The 20,475-nt window shown below is 42.8% G+C and overlaps 1 protein-coding gene across 4 annotated transcripts in view; it reads left to right on the forward strand.

Moving 5' to 3' along the window:
* taok3a (TAO kinase 3a) overlaps positions 1-20,475 on the forward strand; it is a 204,130-nt gene that overhangs the window by 113,246 nt on the left and 70,409 nt on the right. For 3 of the 4 annotated variants that reach the window (XM_034170867.1, XM_034170868.1, XM_034170870.1), the window contains one exon: positions 15,606-15,848. In XM_034170867.1, coding sequence (XP_034026758.1) covers positions 15,717-15,848 — 132 coding nt within the window. In that variant the 5' untranslated portion in view covers positions 15,606-15,716. Of the gene's footprint in view, positions 1-15,578; positions 15,849-20,475 lie in introns of those variants that run through there. The other variant, XM_034170869.1, reaches the window with a different exon arrangement.

The following is a 20,475-nucleotide window of genomic DNA, read 5'->3' on the forward strand; positions in this document are numbered from 1 at the left end:
TGGGTGCATCATCACATGCACTTTCTCTGTGTACCCATAGACTTCTGATGGCCAAGTCCAGTAAGTCACGGAAAGCCAAGCTCTTAGTGTTGATCTTCTGAAAGGATTTTCTTTCAAATAAGACATGAAATGCAGTTTGCCAGAGGGCACATGGGAGACTTGAGCTTAGATTTGTTTTGTTGTGTGAAATTTTTCTTTCACTCCACCATCAAGCTGTGACTGTCAAATCAGTTTCTCTACACAGAATTTCTCCATTCACAGACACAGAAGTTTATAACTCACAGTTGTCTTGGGTGTCTTGGTGGCTTTCCTACCAAATCTTCTTTCATGATGACTTGTTTTTGAGAACTGTCTGCACCAGACACACTTATCATGCAGTTTCTTAATGAATGATGTAAATTAAGTCTAAGACATATTCAGTCACTTTAAGATATTCGTGTATGCTTTACCTCACTTGTCTAAACAAAACTGGCTGTGAAAATGATGATTTGTATTGACAGTAATTTGTGAAATCCTTCAGCGAATATAGTGTCAAAGTGCCTTTTAGGTTTAGAACATTGACCATACGTCAGAATTTTGCTGGCTCCATTCCCTGAAGAAGGTTTTGGTCCATGCCTTGCATCAGTTTTCTTAAATGTGTCAGAATTTGTAAAATTGCCATAAAAGTACTGAAAACCACAGCTACATTATCAGCAGTTTCAGTACATAACACTTGCATAGTATTTTGAAAATGGTTTGTTTTAGTAAAATTCCAGGTTTCATAATTGTATGCTACACATTTTAAATTTAAACCTGATTCAACGTATGATTTATGACAAATACAACTTGTTTGACACACCTGTCCTGTGTCATTGCCCACACTTGCTGTTAAACACCTGCATTGATGTACACAAGTGCACTTATGGAAGTACAATCAATTTCTTTAACTGTACATATGCGCTTTAGACTGGCACATAAATATTGTCATAGACTCTGCATTATTGAGGTGTACAAACAACAAACACGCACACCAACTGTTTAAGCCATTTGCTTAATCAGCTCTTTTGCAGCACTTTGCCCTTCATAGTAACACGTGCACAGACACACTCAGATTTATCCAAACACTGGGCTTTGCCAGACTAGTAACAGCTTTACCAGTCCACCCCTATTACAACCTGTTGTTGCCACATTGCATCACTTCACACATTTTGAAGAGAGAGAAATTGGGAGGAAAGATTGTATGGGAGGTGTGCAGAGTCTCCAGAGTAATCACGTGATTTTGGTATTAACATGCTCCATTTTAATCTTTCACTCATCGTTCTATGATTGTCTCTTCAGTTCACTTTGAAACCTGTCACATGGTCTATGTCTATTGCTCTCTGGTGTCAAACCATTTTTCTTAAAACTTCTTACTCATTGTTGGATTTGATCATTACTTGTGTCTTAAAGTGTAACTAAGAGAATCACACAGCACATGTGTGCTGTGTACCATCTGCTCATGTGGTGGCTATTGTTTTGGTGGGGAGGGGGATGAGTGTGGTGGCTTTGACGACTTTATTTCAACAGCTTTCTGGAAGTTCAAGCAGGAGTGGTGAAAGACTAGGCTGATGCAACTAGGAGACACATGCACATGCTTTCACCTAATAAATATACTTGTATATGGACCCATGTGTGTTCATTTTGTAGGTAAATAGATAGAAAAAGATGCACAGAATAAAAACATTACACATAAGCAGCAGTGGTTTTTGCAGTTACTTCCGCAGGTTTTGTGAACTAACTCTCTTGCTCACTCACTTACTCCATTAATCCTATGCATGCCCTGCTAATCACAGGAAGCCCTCAAACTCAAACTACAAAATTTACTTGAACTGTCAAGTGTTGTAAATAGAATTATTATATGGTACGTCATTTTGGCAACTTCTGATAGGCCCATTTACCACTTTCTGAGCTGTACCACATGCCGAGTTGACCGCTGGTGGAGCCGAGTACACCTCGCGTGCAGCGTACTGCTAGCCAATCGAGCGACACCTTCTATCGATAACGACCAATCAGATAACGAGATACAACGCCTACTTTGGCCTGCTTCGAGTTGCGTCGTGCATCATCATGACGACGCCGTGTACACAATGCAGTAAAAACTAAGGGCACAGAAAAAAAACGCTGCTGGCTGCAGCTGCTCCTCGGTCTTCTCTCACAAATGTGTTTAAATACAGTCCATAAAAGTCCTACTCACAGACTGATTGACAGAACATGTCCACATAAAGTATAACTCCAGACATCTCCACTCACAGACGGTTTGTTCACTCGCACGCGCATCTCGCACGCGCATCTCGCACGCGCATCTCGCACGCGCATCTCGCACGCGCAGCTCGCACGCGCAGCTCGCACGCGCAGCTCACACGCGCAGCTCGCACGCGCAGCTCGCGGTCAAAGTAAAAAAGATTAAATATAACAGAACTCAGAGCGCAGACCTGCAGCTCAGCACAGTCTGTCTGCAGCCAAACTGCACTATGATTCCTCTGTGCAGAGAACCTGCAGGCTGCGTTCTCACCTCCTCTCTGCCCCCTGCTGCGCGCACCTGACACAGACATTCCTGCGTCGTCATGACACCAAAGGAAGCTCCAGGCAGCCCCGGTGTGAAAAGGGGCTTTAGAGATTGTGCTCATGAACTATTTTGGACCTGCTGGTGCAGTTTGACAGTAATAATAAAGATCTGAAACTTGAGATTGATTTTTCAGTTTTATTATGTTTGACAAACTCCCATTTTTCTTTTTTACCATATAATAAAACAGTTATAGACTTTTAATTTCGGTGTACCCGTGATTATGCGGACCTGGTCAGGATGGAGTTCACCTCATCAAAAGTCTATAATTGTATAGTGTGTAATGCTAGTATTCCATAGCTTAATTTTCTCCCCAAAAAATGTAATTAGTAAATGAATAAAATAAAAAGTTATTTTTCAGGACTAACATGTTGGAATGTTGTTGGTATTCCTTTTAATAACACTCATTGGTATAATGGTGTATAAAGTAGCCAGGTAACTATGTAGCACTTACAGAAATATATCGCAGAAATATGTTGTTTTTATATTCATAAAATATGCCTAATTATTTACTATATATACACTGAACAAAAATATAAATGCAGTACTTTTGTTTTTGCTCCTGTTTTTCATGAGGTGAATTCAATGATCTAAAACTTTTTCTGTATACACAAAAGATTTATTTCTCTCAAATATTGTTCACAAATCTGCCTAAAACTGTGTTAGTGAGCCTTTCTCCTTTGCGGAGTTGATCCATCCCACCTCACAGGTGTGGCTTATCAAGATGCTGATTAGACAGCATGATTATTGCACAGGTGTGCCTTAGGCTGGCCACAATAAAAGGCTACTCTAAAATGTTCAGTTTTATCACACAGCACAATGCCACAGATGTCGCAAATTTTTGAGAGAGCATGCAAGTGGCATGCTGGCTGCAGGAATGTCCACCAGAGCTGTTGCCCGTGAATTGAATGTTCATTTCTCTATCATAAGCCATCTCCAAATGCGTTTCAGAGAATTTGGCAGCACATCCAACCTGCCTCACAACGACAGACCTTTCTTTTAAGGGCTATCTTATTTGTAAAGGGCAGTACAGTGGTGGAGTGGTTAGCACTCTTGCCTTACAGCAAAAAGGTCCTGAGTTCAAGGCCACCAATACGGTATTGGTTCCTGTTTGTGTAATGTTGCATGTTCCCCTTTGTGTGGGTTGCTTAAAGATACTCCAGTTTCATCTCACCACTGAAAACAGGCATATCAGTTTCTTTAATCTGTACATCTGAAATTGTCAGGAAGGACATCTAGCATCAAGTATGCCAAATCAATATGTGGATCTATACCAGGGCCCAGTTTCATAAAGCAGTCTAATCTTGATTAGTCAGCTAAATTCACTTGGCCAAGTAATCTTTTGATGTTGGTCATTGCACAAAGTGCTTGTTGGCTAATGTTTGTTGGCTAATGTTGGGCGACTAACCTTAATTGACTAAGTTTAGTAGACTAAAAGATTAGACTGCTTTATGAAACCAGGCCCAGGGCTGTGGTGACAACCCTGACCAAATAGGTACAGCTGAAACAAAAAAAAAATGTATAAGAAAATTGTAAGCTTTAATATTACTTCTATCAATTAACTGTGGGGTGGACATTATGTGATTCCATCTGTCTGTGTGCACAATAACTCAAAGTAGAGGGTGAATTTTAATTAAATGTTTTCAAGAGATTCTTTGGGTCCTGGCAGGGTTGATTCAATTTTGAGATGGATTGCGATCAGAGCATGCTAGAGCCGTGTGCTAGTTGCTGCTGCCTCACTGTAAGAAGGTCCTTGGCTTGGTTTCACAGGCTTGGTTCCACAGGGATCTGTTTTAGGCCCCTTGCTTTTCTCCCTGTATGTGGCACCCCGTGGGCGTATACTGCGGAGTTTTGGGATTGCCTTTCATTGTTATGCTGATGATACTCAGTTGTACATGCCGATAACTGCGGGAAATCTCACTCCCATAAAATCCCTGGAGGACTGTCTTCTATCAGTGAGAAGTTGGATGTCTAGTAACTTCCTACTTTTAAACTTTGATGAGACTGAAATGATGGTTCTTGGTCCAGCGAGACATCGGCATCAGTTTGACCAGCTGGCGCTCAGCCTGGGTTCGTGTGTCATACATCATACGGACAAAATGAGGAACCTTTGGATAATTTTTGATCCCACGTTGTCTTTTGACCTCCACATCAGGGATGTTACTAGTACTGCTTTTTTCCATCTGAGAAATATAGGATCCGCCCCATCCTGTCCATGGCTGATGCTGAGACCCTGATTCATGCTTTTGTTTCTTCTAGACTAGATTATTGTAATGTTCTATTTTCAGGGTTACCACAGTCCAGCATTAGGGGTCTTCAGCTGGTTCAGAACGCTGCCACCAGACTTCTGACACGTAGCAGAAGGTCTGAACATATCACACCCATTTTGGCATCTTTGCACTGGCTCCCTGTCTCTGTGAGAGCAGATTTTAAGGTTTTGCTATTGACTTATAAGGTTGTTCATGGACTGGCGCCATCTTATCTGGCTGATCTGGTGGAACTCTACGTGCCGGCCCGGGCTTTGCGGTCACAGGATGTGGGACTTCTCTGTGTTCCCAGGGTGAAGAAGAAGTCAGCAGGTCAAAGAGCCTTTTCGTATCGTGCACCCACCCTGTGGAACAGTCTTCCTGCGACCGTGAGGCAGTCTGAGTCCGTGGACATTTTTAAGTCAAGACTCAAAACCTATTTTTATTCTCTTTCTTATGGATAGTTTTTATTTTTGTTTTATTTACTTCTGTTTTTATTTATGTATTTGAATTATTTTTATTCATTTTTAATTATTTAATCAATTTTATGTTGACTTGTTTTATGTAAGACGCCTTGAGACGGCTTTTGCTGTGATTTGGCGCATTATAAGCTAATTAAATTAATTTAATTGGTTTAACCTGTGCCTTTTAACTCTGCAGTACGTATTTATTTTTTCTCCCATGATCTAAGGACTTGCAGATTTGGCTACCTGATGATTCTGTCCAAGGTGTGTCCACTTTGAAGAAAAGGATGAGTGGATGGATTTTTGCTTTTTTCCTTTCCTGTGTATTTGACAGTGGTGGGCACCCCAAACCAAAAAGTTAGCTTCGATAACCATTAATCAGATAACTGAAAAGTTATGTTTTATGATGATAAACCGATAAACTGCTAAAAACAAATTTATCTTTATTACAGATAACCGATAACTGTTAGTATTGATTCGGACGCAGGCACATCAGATTCCACTGTCGGCTTCTGATAAACCAGTTTCACTTTAAGCGCCACAGGGGTTGCTGGGTAAATTCAAGAGTCACAAATACACAAGAACGCACGAAAAATGAATGAATAAAAAAATAAAACCCCAAACATTGTCATCATCTTTCAAAAGCAGTAAAACACAGTATTAGAAGTCACAGTTTATCTCTGTATTAGATACACCGTCATTTACAAGATAAAAGCTGCCCTTTTTTTCCCACGTTTTCAACCCTGCGGCTTAAACAACCGAAACACGTCCATGCATTTTTAATGCATTGACTGGCAGAGTAAAAGACACATAGTAAATATAAATTCTTACCTGTTAATTTCAGTGGGATTCATATGAAAAAATAATCATCCTGAGATGATCTAAAACTGTTAAAAAGGTGAAGAAACGTCCCAGTCTGTACACAGATGCACCGTGAGAGCTCCTCTCTCCCACCGAGTCTTGGCGATACCGTCAGCCACAAAGAATAAAAGAAATAAAAATAATGTTAAAATTAGTCCGTTTTGTGTTTGTGTCAAGCGGACGACTACTTCTTTTGGATTCAGTGGTGGACGGCACCAGCTTAAGATGCATTTACTGCCACCTACCGGGCTGGTGACTGAGATTTTAAAAACCTTAACTCCTGGCAGCCATAGTCATTTGTTTAAATGTGATGAGTAATCTAGTGTCTTTAGATATTTAAATAATTCATTTTGTACAATGTGTGATGGGTTTTGCAGCAAATTTCCAAGGGACGGAAACACTGTAATGTCCAAAGTGAACCTGAACTACACTACCCACAATGCTCCCTGCATCGACCGGCCAATCACGTTTTGCGCTTAATGATGATGTCACCAGAAAGCGGCAGCCAGTCTGCCATAAATAAACATACAACAGACAGACTAAAATGTTTGATTTTATGGTTTACAAATGTTTTTGACTGTTAATCTTTGCTCACTTTACCAGCAAAAAAATGTTATCGGACTGAAAGTTATCGGAACTAAATTTATTGGAAGATAAATGGTGCGATGATGGTTTTAAAACTTATCTGAAAAGCTAATCCGCAAACAAAAGCATTTGCTTCGATAATTATCTGCTATCGGATAGCTGAACTGTGCCCGCCACTGGTATTTGATGCATTCGCAATGTGACATCACACTGAATTTTGTCAATATGTTGAGCCTGGTAGACAAAATTTTGAAAAGCTGTTCTGTCTGTTTGCATGCGTAATTCAGATGGCCACTCTGTGCTGTATAGAGTCTGAGTCCACCTTCTTGTTATTTTGTTTGTCTACAGAGTAACTCAAACAAGTGGATTTTGTTTATGGAGAACCGGTGTCACCGACCGAACAGTCCCTCCTAAAAAATCAGTCTCCCTTGCCTTCACTGCGCATGCATCATTTCTGTGCATCAGCCACGGATCACTGATTATCACCTCGTTTTTGCTTAAAACTGCACTCCAGTTATCATCTGTCTCAGCGACAGATACGAGGTCTATTAGAAAAGTATCCGACCTTATTATTTTTTTCAAAAACCATATGGATTTGATTCATATGTTTTTACGTCAGCCAAGCTTGAACCTTCGTGCACATGCGTGAGTTTTTCCACGCCTGTCGGTTGCGTCATTCGCCTGTGAGCACGCCTTGTGGGAGGAGTGGTCCAGCCCCCTCATCGGATTTTCCTTGTCAGGAAATGGCGGAATGATTTGGGCTTTTTTTCCATCAGAATTTTTTCAGAAACTGTTAGAGACCAGCAGCTGGAAATCATTCGAAAAATTTATCTGGCTTTTGGTGAAAATTTTACGGGCTTCACAGAGAATAAGGACTGTTACTACAGCTTTTAAGGACGCCCCACAATGGCGCACGGCGCGCCGCACTCCGAGCCGCCATCGAGAGGCAGAAAACATCACATCATTTCTAAACAGATGGCGGTGTGGAGCTGGGACCGTCCTGAGCAATTTCTCTGGTTTATCACAAGAGCTGGACATCAGCCATTTTCCGGCAGGTTTCACTTTTAACAAGATTTTGTCATGGAAAGCCGCGCGGAGGCTTCGCGCGTCAGGACCGATTCGCTGATCGAGCGAGACAAAGGAACACCGTTTCGGAGTGCCAGGGGACAAGTTGGGACATGCCTATCTCGGCTTTCAATGCTTACCAGCCCAGTGAGTATAAGAGAAATTCTGGAGAGCTGGGCAGGTTTTTCTTTAACTTTCTTTCTTTTAGAAAGCAGTGAAGGCTTACCTCGCTTTCTTTATTGCCCTTAGACTGAAAATTGCATCCAAAAGCCGCGCAATGTGGCATTTTATCTCGGTAGAAGAACTAGCTTTAACACTGTTTTCGCTTGCATGAAAGATTTCAGAAACCTTTCCACGTCATCACCCCCAGAATGCATTGCGCAGGCAAAAACATGGAAGCCGCGTTGTATTTAAATACATGATAAATAAATGCAATTTTATATCATTCAAGACTTGTTTATGCACTTCTAACTATATATTATAATAGCAGACGTCAGTGTTTCAATTTTTTGACAAATTTGATTTTATAGTCGGGGTTCCTTTTAAGGCAAATCCTGATTAGATCCAAAATCTTTATACAATTCTTTTCATTTTTTACTTCTGCTTTTTGCTGTTAGCCATAGTGCTGTATCTTGGTCACCACAGCACATGCATGTGAAATCATTAGAAGAGTTCTGGTGTAATGCCATTCTCTTGACTCAAAGTTGTTTGTTGTTTCCCTGAGAATATGGGTAAAAATCCTCAGAACAAAAGTTTTTAAAGTTGCAGTTTGTTTTGGTGACAGTCCCCTAAGCTTTGGCAATCTTGGTGTAATTTTATCTGCTAAAGATCTTGTAATACTGGCATGTAAAATGTGAATACACGTATACCAGTAGACAGAAACTGAAACCAGAACTCTCATCATGATTTTGCACATCATGTATTTTGTCGGTAACGACGAAACACACAAATGTGACCAGTGTCTGTATATGTTGGTGAGAGTCAGAAATCTGGTTTTAATCTCAGCACATTTTACAATATAAAAACATTTTAATAAACTTTTTTGTCGGTTGGCTGAGGTAATTATTACTGTAACTGAAATATGCACTGTCAGAGTACACCTTCTACTTTTGGTTTTTAAAAAGCAAGCTATTCAACATATGTTTGGGGAGCAGAGTTTTTTTTAATAAATGTAGAGCCATTTATTGTCAAACATAAATTGCATTTATTGGATGCAAATACACAAATACAGTTCACTTTAAAACTGTATTTTATAACAACATGTAAGCGTTGGATTGAGAGTTTGTCATTGCAGACACTGATCCCAAACCTAATATAATGCCATCTTGCCATTATCCATCTGCCACCGCTGAACACAGGGCCCAGGGCTTTGCCTTTTATGCCGATATTTTGAGACTGGGTGTGATGTCTTTGAATCTTTGTAAGAGCAGGGGGATTAGGATGATGCTGATGCTTCATGTCTTGTCTCTGGTGTTTGCATGTCGTGCTGCCTCTGCCTGTGTGTCAGCTTGCTCTGTGTGGGACTGGCCCTTTGAGCCAGATTTGCAGACTGCATCTGGCTGATATTTCATTGTCGGTGGGAGAAAAAAGTGTTGAATGTGCAGCAAAGCTAACTGGAGCAGGATGTCCAAGATGCATACATGCTTGACAGCTTGGCTGTAGCCTTGTGATGCAAAACATTCTGCCCTCTGCGTGTGTGTGTGCGTGTGGGGGGGCACTGAACTGTTACACAATATGCAGGAGTGCAAATGATGCATCAGTGATTCAGTTTGAGCTGTGTGTGTGTGTGTGTGTGTGTGTGTGTGTGTGTTTACTTTAGCAAGTGTGGCTGACTTGGATGGGCAGCAGGACAAGACATCGAGCTAACATCATCATCATCTTTTTTTTTTTTACTATGTTATCTGTTTATTTTTACAATGTTACAGTGCATTGCTTGTGACACTACCTGTTTATCATCACAAAAGTATGATGTGGATATTGCTGGAAGTAAAACCCCTCTCACACAGATAGCGTGCTGTTTGAGGTGGGTGTAGCACAACACTACGCAGTTGCTGGCACTTGCCTGGGTGTGGTGAGTGTTTGTCATGTTCAAAACAGAAACCGAGTAGTGTAAATGGTGACAAAGGTCATGCTATGCCCAGTCTCAACACAGACAACTCTAACTCCAGAGAGAGAGACAGAAACAGATAGACAGAAACAGAGAGACAGACAGATGTGTCTGTGTGACAGGCAAGAAAGCACCAAGTTGTTTAAAAACTTCAAATCCATGATAAAATGGAAGAAACCTGAGACAAAGTTAATAAAACACTGGCTAGGAAGCAGCAGAAAACATGCTCCTTTAAACACCATTCGGTGGTGCACACACACATCATACACATGCTAACATTCACCTGTACTGACAGACCATACTTCGTGACATCCTTCAGTGTATATATAAAACTGTGGTTTTGACTTTAAACACTTAATGGTGGCTGATACAGTGCACTCAAAGTATTCAACCCCTTGGTATTTCACATGTTTTAATTTGTTTACCATTTCAAATACAGAAAATAAATCAGGCTTCTCAAAAATAAACTTTCTAAAGTTATCTTCCTTAAAAACAAACTTGATATAAATTCACTAAAAATTAAAAAATGCCAAGATGATGGGTTGCATAAGCAATGGGCCCCTCTGGTATAATAATCAGTGTATGTAAATAATCAGTTTTATTGCCAGTTTTCTTCAGAACAGTATGGCACTCCGGTAAATCTGTGTGGAGTAGACAGTTCTCAAAAGCTGAATGATTATGGAAGAAGGAAAAGAGTGAGGAAAGCCACCAAGGTACCCAGACATCCCAGAAGTTATAGGCTTCTGTGACTTTGATTGGAGAAATAGTGCATATTTTGCATTTTGGATTGCCAGTTACACAGTATCATGATGAAGTGGAGCAGAGAAGGATTAGGCTTGCATCTCAGATGTACATTCTGGCAAATTGTATCTGAACTTTCAGGTATTCTTTGCAAGAAAATCCTTCTCTATAACCACTTCACTATGTACAGTTTCTTCAGTCACAGTCACAGATGATTGTAACTTCTTCTGGGTTGTCTTGGTGGCTTTCCTCACTCTTTTCCTTCTTGCACAGTCGCTCACTTTTTGAGAACTGTCTGTTCCACACAGATTTACCATAGAGTGCCATACTGTTTGTATTTCTTAGTAACTGATGTAAATAAAGTTCAAGACATATTCAGTGAGTTGGACATGTTAATGTATCCATCCCCTGACTTGTCTAAAGAAAACTGGCAATTAAACAGATTATTTACAGGTATTATACCAAAGTGGCCCATTACTTGTGCAACCCATCATCTTGGCTTTAATATTTTTAATTAATTTATATGAAGTTGTAGAGATTTGCTTTGAGTTTGTGGAAGATAATTTTAGAAGATTTTATACAGAGAAGCCTCATTTACTTTTTGTATTTGAAATGGCATAAGCAAATTGAAATGTGTGAAATACCAAGGTGCCCAATACCTTTGGAGGGCACTGTATTGCATTAGAAGAAGCTAAAGATAAAGTTTGTGATATATCGAAAGAGTAATTTAGACATAAATGTACTGATGTTAATTTCACTGATCTTTGTCTTACAGATTCAAAATATACAGAAAGAAGTACATAATTTTTGGACAACCAAGAAACTGGTAACTTACTGACACTAGTAAGAGAAGTAGTCCTGAGATGTAGTTTGAGAGAAGTTGTCAATTAGTGTGGACCTCAAGCATTTCTTGTTCAAGTTCATATATAACAGAATTTCTGCTCACACTAACATGTGAAGCCAAAAAAAGGTCACTGTTTTCAAATGTTCTCATGTCTACAAACCTACCTTTATCCAGCCGCTATTAAAAGTTCACAAGAGAGAGCTGTTGATGTGATCCCACTCGTTCTCACACCACAGCTCAGTGAGCGCCAGCTGCAGCTGATGTGGGACATGATCAGGGTCCATGGAGAAGGGAGAGGAAAACAAGCAATATGTCCTTTTCAGTATCTGCAAAGTCCCAAAAGCATGTAGTGAAGACTACATTTAGAGATTTGATGGTTGTTGCACACCTTCCTTTACTCCTTGGTAGTGTCATGTCATCAATGGCTGAACTAAGAGACATATGAATCTGTTCCTCTCTGAACACCTAATGAGTCTTAATTGATATGTGTGTTGTATGTTCCATTTGTGACTGAGCCCTGAGGAAGGTCTGTCGACCGAAAGCTTGGCTATTAAATGTACAAAAGGATTTAAGTGTGCAGACATTTTTCTTTTTCTTTTACGGTTTTCGTTTGTTTGGCACCTTTTAATCGTGAGTGCGGTGTATCCATTTATATGAAGTTAAAAATATAAAAATTCACTTCTTGTCCCCAGTTGTTTCTTTATGTTTGTCAGTGTCTTTAGGTCTCAATGCCAGTGTTGCAAGCTAATCAAATTTTTGTTCCTTCTCATGGCAAATGTTCTCCATCATCATCACAATCATAATCACAGTCTTAGAGCTCATGCTGCATAAAAGATATGCCATGTTTAACAATTAACATAATCACTTCATAGCTTCCTCTCCGGGAACCATCACCTTATCATGGTGGAGAGGTTTGTGTGCTGCTATGAACCTGAGAGCTGTGTTGTCTGGAGCCTTTGTGCTCCTGGTAGGGTATCCCATGGCAAATTTGTCTCAGGCGAGCGGCCAGACTAAGAATGGTTCACAAGACACCATGATAGAACGAGATAGAGGAAATGTGACCTGGCCCGGAGGAAGCCCAGGGCCCTCATCTGGAGCCAGGCCTGGATGTAGGGCCCGTCAGCGAGCTCCTGGTGGCTGGGCTTGCCACGGAGCCCAGTCGGGCACAGCCCGAAAAGGCAATGTGGACCTTCCATCTCCACTCTGTGGGCTCACCACCCGCAGGGGGAACCGCTGGTGTCGGGTGCACTGTCCTTTGGGTGGCAGTGAAAGTCGAGGGCCTCGACAGACCAGACCCGGGCGGCAGGGTCTAGCTCTGGGGGTGTGGAATGTCACCTTGCTGTGGGGGAAGGAGACAGCACTTGTGTGGGAGGTGGAGCGATACCAGTTATACTCATGAGCCCCGCGGCTGAGCCCCGCGGCTGAGCCCCGCGGCTGAGCCCCGCGGCTGAGCCCCGCGGCTGAGCCCCGCGGCTGAGCCCCGCGGCTGAGCCCCGCGGCTGAGCCCCGCGGCTGAGCGCCGCTACGTTTACTCCAGTAGACGAGAGGGTCGCCTCCCTGTGTCTTCGGGTGGCGGGAGGACTCCGACTGTTGTTTGTGCGTATGCACCGAAAAACATGGGAAAACGGGGAACCATCCAAGCTGTCTACAGTAAGGATGGGACTCTGTTGACCTCAACTGAGGATATAATCCTGTGCTGGAAGGAACACTTTGAGGAACTCCTGCATCAGACCAGAGCGCCCTCTATAGTAGGGGCAGAGCTGGAAGCTGATGGAGGATTTTCATCAATTTCCCTGGTGGAAGTCACTGAGGTAGTCAAACAACTCTGCAGTCGCAAGTCCCCGGGGGTTGGTGAGATCCGTCCAGAAATGCTGAAGGCTCTGTGTGTGGAAGGATCGTCTTGGCTGAGACGTCTCTTCAACATTGTGTTGAGGTCTGGGACAGGGTCTAAGGAGTGGCAAACTGGGGTGGTGGTCCCCATATTTAAAAAGGGGGACCAGAGAGCATGTGCCAACTACAGGGGCATCACACTACTCAGCCTCCCTGGTAAAGGCTACTCTAGGGTGCTGGAAAGGAGGGTTCGGCCTCTGATTGAAGAGGAACAATGCGGGTTCTGTCTTGGTCGTGGAACAACTGACCAGCTCTTTACTCTCACAAGGATCCTGGAGGGTGCCTGGGAGTATGCCCACCCAGTCTACATGTGTTTTGTGGACTTGGAGAAGGCGTATGATCGGGTACCCCGGGAGATAATGTGGGCGGTGCTGCGCGAGTATGGAGTGAGGGGGTCCCTTCTCAGGGCCATCCAATCTTTATACTCGCAAAGCAAGAGCTGTGCTCGGCAGTAAGTGTGACTAGTTTCCGGTGGAGGTTATTCCAGGGCTGTGCCTTGTCACCAGTCCTGTTTGTGATATTTATGGACAGGATATCGAGGCGTAGTCGGGAGGAGGAGGGTTTCTGGTTTGGTTTGCTCGGGGTCTCATCACTGCTTTTTGCAGATGATATGGTCCTATTGGCTTCTTCGGCCGGTGACCTCCAACACTCCTGGATTGGTTCACAGCCGAGTGTGAAGTGGCTGGGATGAGGGTCAGCACCTCTAAATTTGAGGCCATGTTTCTCAACAGGAAACCGATGGATTGTCTACTCCGAGTAGGGAATATGGGCTTGCTCCAAGTGAAGGAGTTCAAGTACCTCAGGGTCTTGTTCACGAGTGAGGGGACGATGGAGCGTGAGATTGGCCGGAGAATTGGAGCAGCAGGGGCGGCATTGCATTCGCTCTGCCGTACTGGTGACGAAAAGGGAGCTGACCCAAAAGGCGAAGCTCTCGATCTACTGGTCAGTTTGTTCCTACTCTCACCTATGGTCATGAGGTTTGGGTCATGACCGAAAGGACTAGATCGCTGGTAGCGCCTTGGGGCAACTGTTTGTTGTGATTTGGCGCTATATAAAAAAATTGATTGATTGATTGATTGATTGATTGGTACACACAAAAAAAATTGACTTCCTCAGGATGGTGGCTGGTGTCTCTCTTAGAGATAGGGTGAGAAGTTTGTTCATCCGTGGGGAGCTTGGTGTAGAGTAACTGCTCCTTTGCATTGAAAGGAGCCAGCTGAGGTGGTTCGGGCATCTGGTAAGGATGCCTCCTGTGCGCCTCACTAGGGAGGTGTTCCAGGCACGGTCATCTGGGAGGAGACCCCGGGGAAGACCCAGGACTAGGTGGAGAGATTATATTTCCACACTGGCCTGGGAACGCCTCGGGATCCACCAGTCAGAGGTGGTCAATGTGGCATGGGAAAGGGAAGTCTGGGGTCCTCTGCTGGAGCTGTTGCCCCTGCTACCTGAACCTGGAAAAGCGGTTGAAGATGACTTCATCGCTTGCTCTGGTGGCATTTTTTATTTGACTCATGAATGACTGTTGAGGTCAAAGCGTCCTTCAGTTTTTTAACTTTCTCAGCACCATCATTCCCTGGCAACTTGAAAGTATTTAGCATATTTTGTCTGCTTGTTTCTCTGTGCATTTAATTTCTTTAAAAATGCATCAGTCTCTTGGCAAATTAGGTGAACACAAATGTGGACTTCAGGTCCATCCCCTTCAACTGCTACTTTAGCATGGCACAAAATGGCAGTAAAACTTTCTCATTTTAATTTCCTACACTTTCAGTTAGAATCATTATTGAAACTTTGCATAATTTATTACCACCCTTGAAAAGTGTCACCTACCTAGTTTATAAACACTACCCAATCTAGAACCCATGGATCCCCACGGGCAACACGCTAGTAGACATTATCTGGTTGTGTGCCTTGGGCTGCTACATTCAAACAGCATTAGGTACACTGAGAATGACTACTGGCCTACTGCTGCTTTACCTCAAAGAGTCTGTCCATGCAATGATTTAGTAATATACCATAGTGTAGATTTGCTCAAGAGCATTCCTGTAATTAGACAGCCAGCTATGTTATCAGCGAAGAGGGATTACAGAATAAGTAACCTCATGTTTCTGGTTATTTCTAATTACAACTGTCCTCGTGAGATACTGACCAATTAAAAATAAGACCATAATTAAAAAAAGTGTAACTGGCATATTGCCTGGCCATTTCTCTTTCTTTTTTCCAGGTCATGCTGGCCAATGCCGGGCCCGTCGTGGACATCTGGTGGCGGTAGCAGCAGTAGTAGTTGTGTGAATGAGTGCATGGTCCCTTGAACCTAGCCCATGTCCAGCCCATAATGCCGTCATCCACACGGAAAGGAGCACTGAAGGACCCAGAGCTGGCTGACCTCTTCTTCAAAGATGACCCTGAGGATGTCTTCTGTGACCTGCACGAGATTGGACATGGCAGCTTCGGGGCTGTCTACTTTGTAAGCCAAGCACCACAGTTTAGCTCAAAATACATGAAACACTGTTTTTGTTTTGTTTTGTTTTTTGTTCTTTTTTGTTGTTGTTTTTCTTTCTTTGCTTTTTAATTACATGCTTTCTCCAGACCATGGAAGTGTTGGAAAATTTATAAACTTCTCTCAAGTTTTTGCTTTGTAGATCTGATAATGGCTTTATGTGGTGTAGAAAGACTGTAAGTACATATGGATTATGGATTGTTGAACTTAACCAGAGTACATACAGAATGGTTACTGGAATAGTAGACTTGCCTGTTTAGAGTCTCGAACAGGAAGGTTAGATGTGCATTTACCAAAAAGTATCTGAAGAGCCACAACAATCCTGGAATACTCTCTTCTGGATGAGACAAATGTGAACTGGAATTATGAGAAGAGAAGGAACTGCTTATGTTTCGAGACTTGATGAAACTAGCCTTGGTGCCACTGATGTGTACATATGGCTACCAGTGGATCTAATTCCCTCATTTGTTGGTGGTGTAACACCTGACAGGATGAATTCTAAAGTATATGCAGCAACATTAGCTGCTCATAACCTCTCAGATGCTTCAAAACAATGTGCAGTGCACAACACACTGGGGTAAAGAAGTGGAATTGTCTCTTTAATAGTGAGACCTGACCACAATGTAACTGAGGAGCATTACACAGGTGAAGGAAAACTGTAGGCAAAGACCTCGACAGCAAGCAGGACCTGAGTACAGCTGCAGTAAAAGCCTGACAGAGCATAATGGGGTAAGAACAAACTCTAGCATGCGGTAATGCCTGTGTTGTAGACATCAGGCAGCAAAGTATTTGTAAGAAAGTATTACACATGGCATTTTATGATTACCACTTTGTCCAGTCAATTTTGGTCCACTGAAAATGGGACACAACAAACACAAAATGATGAAATTCTGACACTGTCAACCAATTTTAGACTGAAAGACCCTCAGATTAAAACAGTCTGCTCTTTATGTACAGGTTCATTATTTGGCTTCCAATATGTTGTGGTACAATCAAGGTCGAAAACATATTTACAGACCTAACTGTCGACCTAACATGATCTTATTACAGCGTAAGTCCAAGCTCGAGTTATGTAACTGGCTACCACACAATTTATTTGTTCACATAGTGATGGTATGCTGCTTTTTTATGACTTTGAATACAACAAAAGAGTTTGTCTCAGCACTTTCTCAGCAGCCGCTCTTATTAATTTCATCATGTGTAATTAGTCATTAAGTCGAAGATTCTAAAAAGGCATGGGGGCATCTCCATTTTTCTGCTCTCTTCATTCCTTCTTTTCCCCAGTTCATGCCATTGCTCTCTTGTCTGCTCCTCTGTTTTCTCCCCCTCCAGATGCAGGGCTTGGGGCCCATAAGCTTTCCCCCCTCCCTTTGAAGGCAGCTGTTCTTTTGGTATACAAAATGTGAGATGCTCCAGTGCCAGCACTCTTTTGCCCTGCCCCTTGTTGCTTTGACAGACATATCCCCAATACAATATTAGTAGCCATAGTAAGTCCGTTTAGCTAACAGGATCCACTGTGCATCTAAATCCTGCTCAGATGCCCGCTCTGTGCTTACTGACACATATGTATTAATATTGCAGTTGGTCCACTGCTATCTTTAGCTATTAACTGGAGCAGTTTTCTGTGTGTGTTTGCTAAAAAACTAAGAAAAAAACTAAGAAATCACATGTACGTAAGTATTCACAGCCTTTGAAGCTCAAAATTGAGCCCTGGCTCATCCTGTTTCCACTTATCATCCGAACATGGACTATATCTGAATGGGTCAGTAACTAAAGATCCGACAAGCTGAACGTGACTCGTCCATGTGTGGGATGAAAAGCAACATTTTCATACCGAAACAATAGTGGCAAGAACGTTTGATCAACTACTTTAACTATTTATGCACGTTGTAGCTGTCTCTGACTGCAATGTGCATGTGCGCGCACACGCTGTTGTAGTGAAAACAGACCTCTTCTCAAGACAACCAGATCCCGCAGCTGCAAAGCGTCAAGGTCGCTGTTCACTTCATTTTTCTTTTGTTAGTTTTGGTTTCGTTTCATTCTTTTATGTGCTCTGCACTCGCAGGCTTTACGGTGATGGGAGAAGTGCCGGCTCATTCGTCTACTTTTTCTCGACGATTTGTGGCTTTGTGACTTCTTTTTCTTCGTTCAGCGATCACTGTGTGCCGTGTGACCAGGCCTTTAATTAGACTCCACCTGGGGTAAGTTCAGTTGATTGGACAGGATTTGGGTAGGCACACACCTGTCTACATATAAGGTCCAACAGTTGACAGTGCATGTCAGAACACAAACCATGAAGTCAAAGGAATTGTCTGTAGACCTCTGAGACAGGTTTGTCTCGAGGCACAAATCTGAGGAAGGGTACAAAAACATTTCTGCTGCTTTGAAGGTCCCAATGAGCACAGTGGTCTCCATCACCTGTAAATGGAAGAAGTTCAGATCCACCAGGGGCCTCGTGTACAAACGCTGCGTACGCACAAAATCAAGGCATATGTCCATCTCCACGCTAAAGTTCTGATGTATCAAAAAAATGTACAGTGTGCCACGCCAAAATTCTGGCCGGCATACGCATATTTCTACAGCTATTGTTCCACTGCCGACACGTACAGATGATGCTGGGAAACTGTTAATAGTGTGAAAACAAAAAGTCATCAGAGTGATGTGCACATCAGAGACACACTTATGAACAATTGGTAACACACCCATGTCTTTGCATTTATATGGGAGGATTTACTTGAAAATGGCGATAATTGGCCGATAAGTGGATTTCGATTACCAAGGCCACTGTTACTAGAGTTGTGCGCAGAGCTGTGGTCGGCCCAGAGCGCAATATGACGAGAAGCCAGGGGTTGTCTCTGCCCACACAGGTCCTGGGTGTCCTGGCAACAGGGGCATTCCAGTGTGAACTGGCTGGTCGGTCAGGAGTGTGCCAGTCAACCTTGAGCGGAGCCATGCCAGCTGTGTGGAACGCAGTCATCTGAATGGCATCCAAGTACATCATATTCCAACATTAAAGTGCAATTTGCAGCGAGAGACAGTTTCCCGAATGTAATCGGAGCTATTGACTGTACACATATTGCTATAAAGGTGCCATCACATGATTAATTTGTCTTTAATAGGAAACAATTTCATTCCATCAATATTCAAATTATATGTGATGCGCAAATGCATTGGGTTGGCTTGGGAACAGGCTAGGGGTTCGCACGGTGTGTGATGGGTGGCTGCTTACTGAGTATATACGAGGTCTGTCAATAAAGCAATGGTCCTTTTTATTTTTTTCAAAAACTATATGGATTTCATTCATATGTTTTTACGTCAGACATGCTTGAACCCTCGTGCGCATGCGTGAGTTTTTCCACGCCTGTCGGTGACGTCATTCACCTGTGAGCACTCCTTGTGGGAGGAGTCGTCCAGCCCCTCGTCGGAATTCCTTTGTCTGAGAAGTTGCTGAGAGACTGGCGCGTTGTTTGATCAAAATTTTTTCTAAACCTGTGAGACACATCGAAGTGGACACGGTTCGAAAAATTAAGCTGGTTTTCAGTGAAAATTTTAACGGCTGATGAGAGATTTTGAGGTGATTCTGTCGCTTTAAGGACTTCCCACGGTGCGAGACGTCGCGCTGCGCTCTCAGCCGCCGTCGTCAGCCTGTTCAAGCTGAAAACCTCCACATTTCAGGCTCTATTGATCCAGGACGTCGTGAGAGAACAGAGAAGTTTCAGAAGAAGTCGGTTTCAGCATTTTATCTGGATATTCCATTGTTAAAGGAGATTTTTTTAATGAAAGACGTGCGGACGGGTCCGCGCGTCGGGACGCAGCCGACGCGGTGCGGGGGCACAGGAAAAACACCTCCGTGTTGATAACCATTTGTAAAATCCAGGCGGCTTTTGATGGCTTTCAGTGGAGTGAGTATATGAGAAATTGTTTAACAGCAGGACATGTTCCAACTTGTCCTTAAGGCTTTCAACAGAGGTGTTTTTCCTGTGGAGCCGACGCGCGGACCCGTCCGCACGTCTTTCATTAAAAAAATCTCCTTTAACAGTGGAATATCCGGATAAAATGCTGAAACCGACTTCTTCTGAAACTTTTCTGTTCTCTCACGACATCCTGGATCAATAGAGTCTGAAATTTGGAGGTTTTCAGCTTGAACAGGCTGACGACGGCGGCTGAGAGCGCTGAGCGACGTCTCGCACCGTGGGAAGTCCTTAAAGCGACAGAATCACCTCAAAATCTCTCATCAGCCGTTAAAATTTTCACTGAAAACCAGCTTAATTTTTCGAACCGTGTCCACTTCGATGTGTCTCACAGGTTTAGAAAAAATTTTGATCAAACAACGCGCCAGTCTCTCAGCAACTTCTCAGACAAAGGAATTCCGACGAGGGGCTGGACGACTCCTCCCACAAGGAGTGCTCACAGGCGAATGACGTCACCGACAGGCGTGGAAAAACTCACGCATGCGCACGAGGGTTCAAGCATGTCTGACGTAAAAACATATGAATGAAATCCATATAGTTTTTGAAAAAAATAAAAAGGACCGTTACTTTATTGACAGCCCTCGTAGTTTATTCAGGTAGTTGTTCCGAATAAAAATGAGTGA

This window comes from Thalassophryne amazonica, chromosome 5 (assembly GCF_902500255.1).
Source record: "Thalassophryne amazonica chromosome 5, fThaAma1.1, whole genome shotgun sequence".
NCBI classification, from domain to species: Eukaryota; Metazoa; Chordata; class Actinopteri; order Batrachoidiformes; family Batrachoididae; genus Thalassophryne; species Thalassophryne amazonica.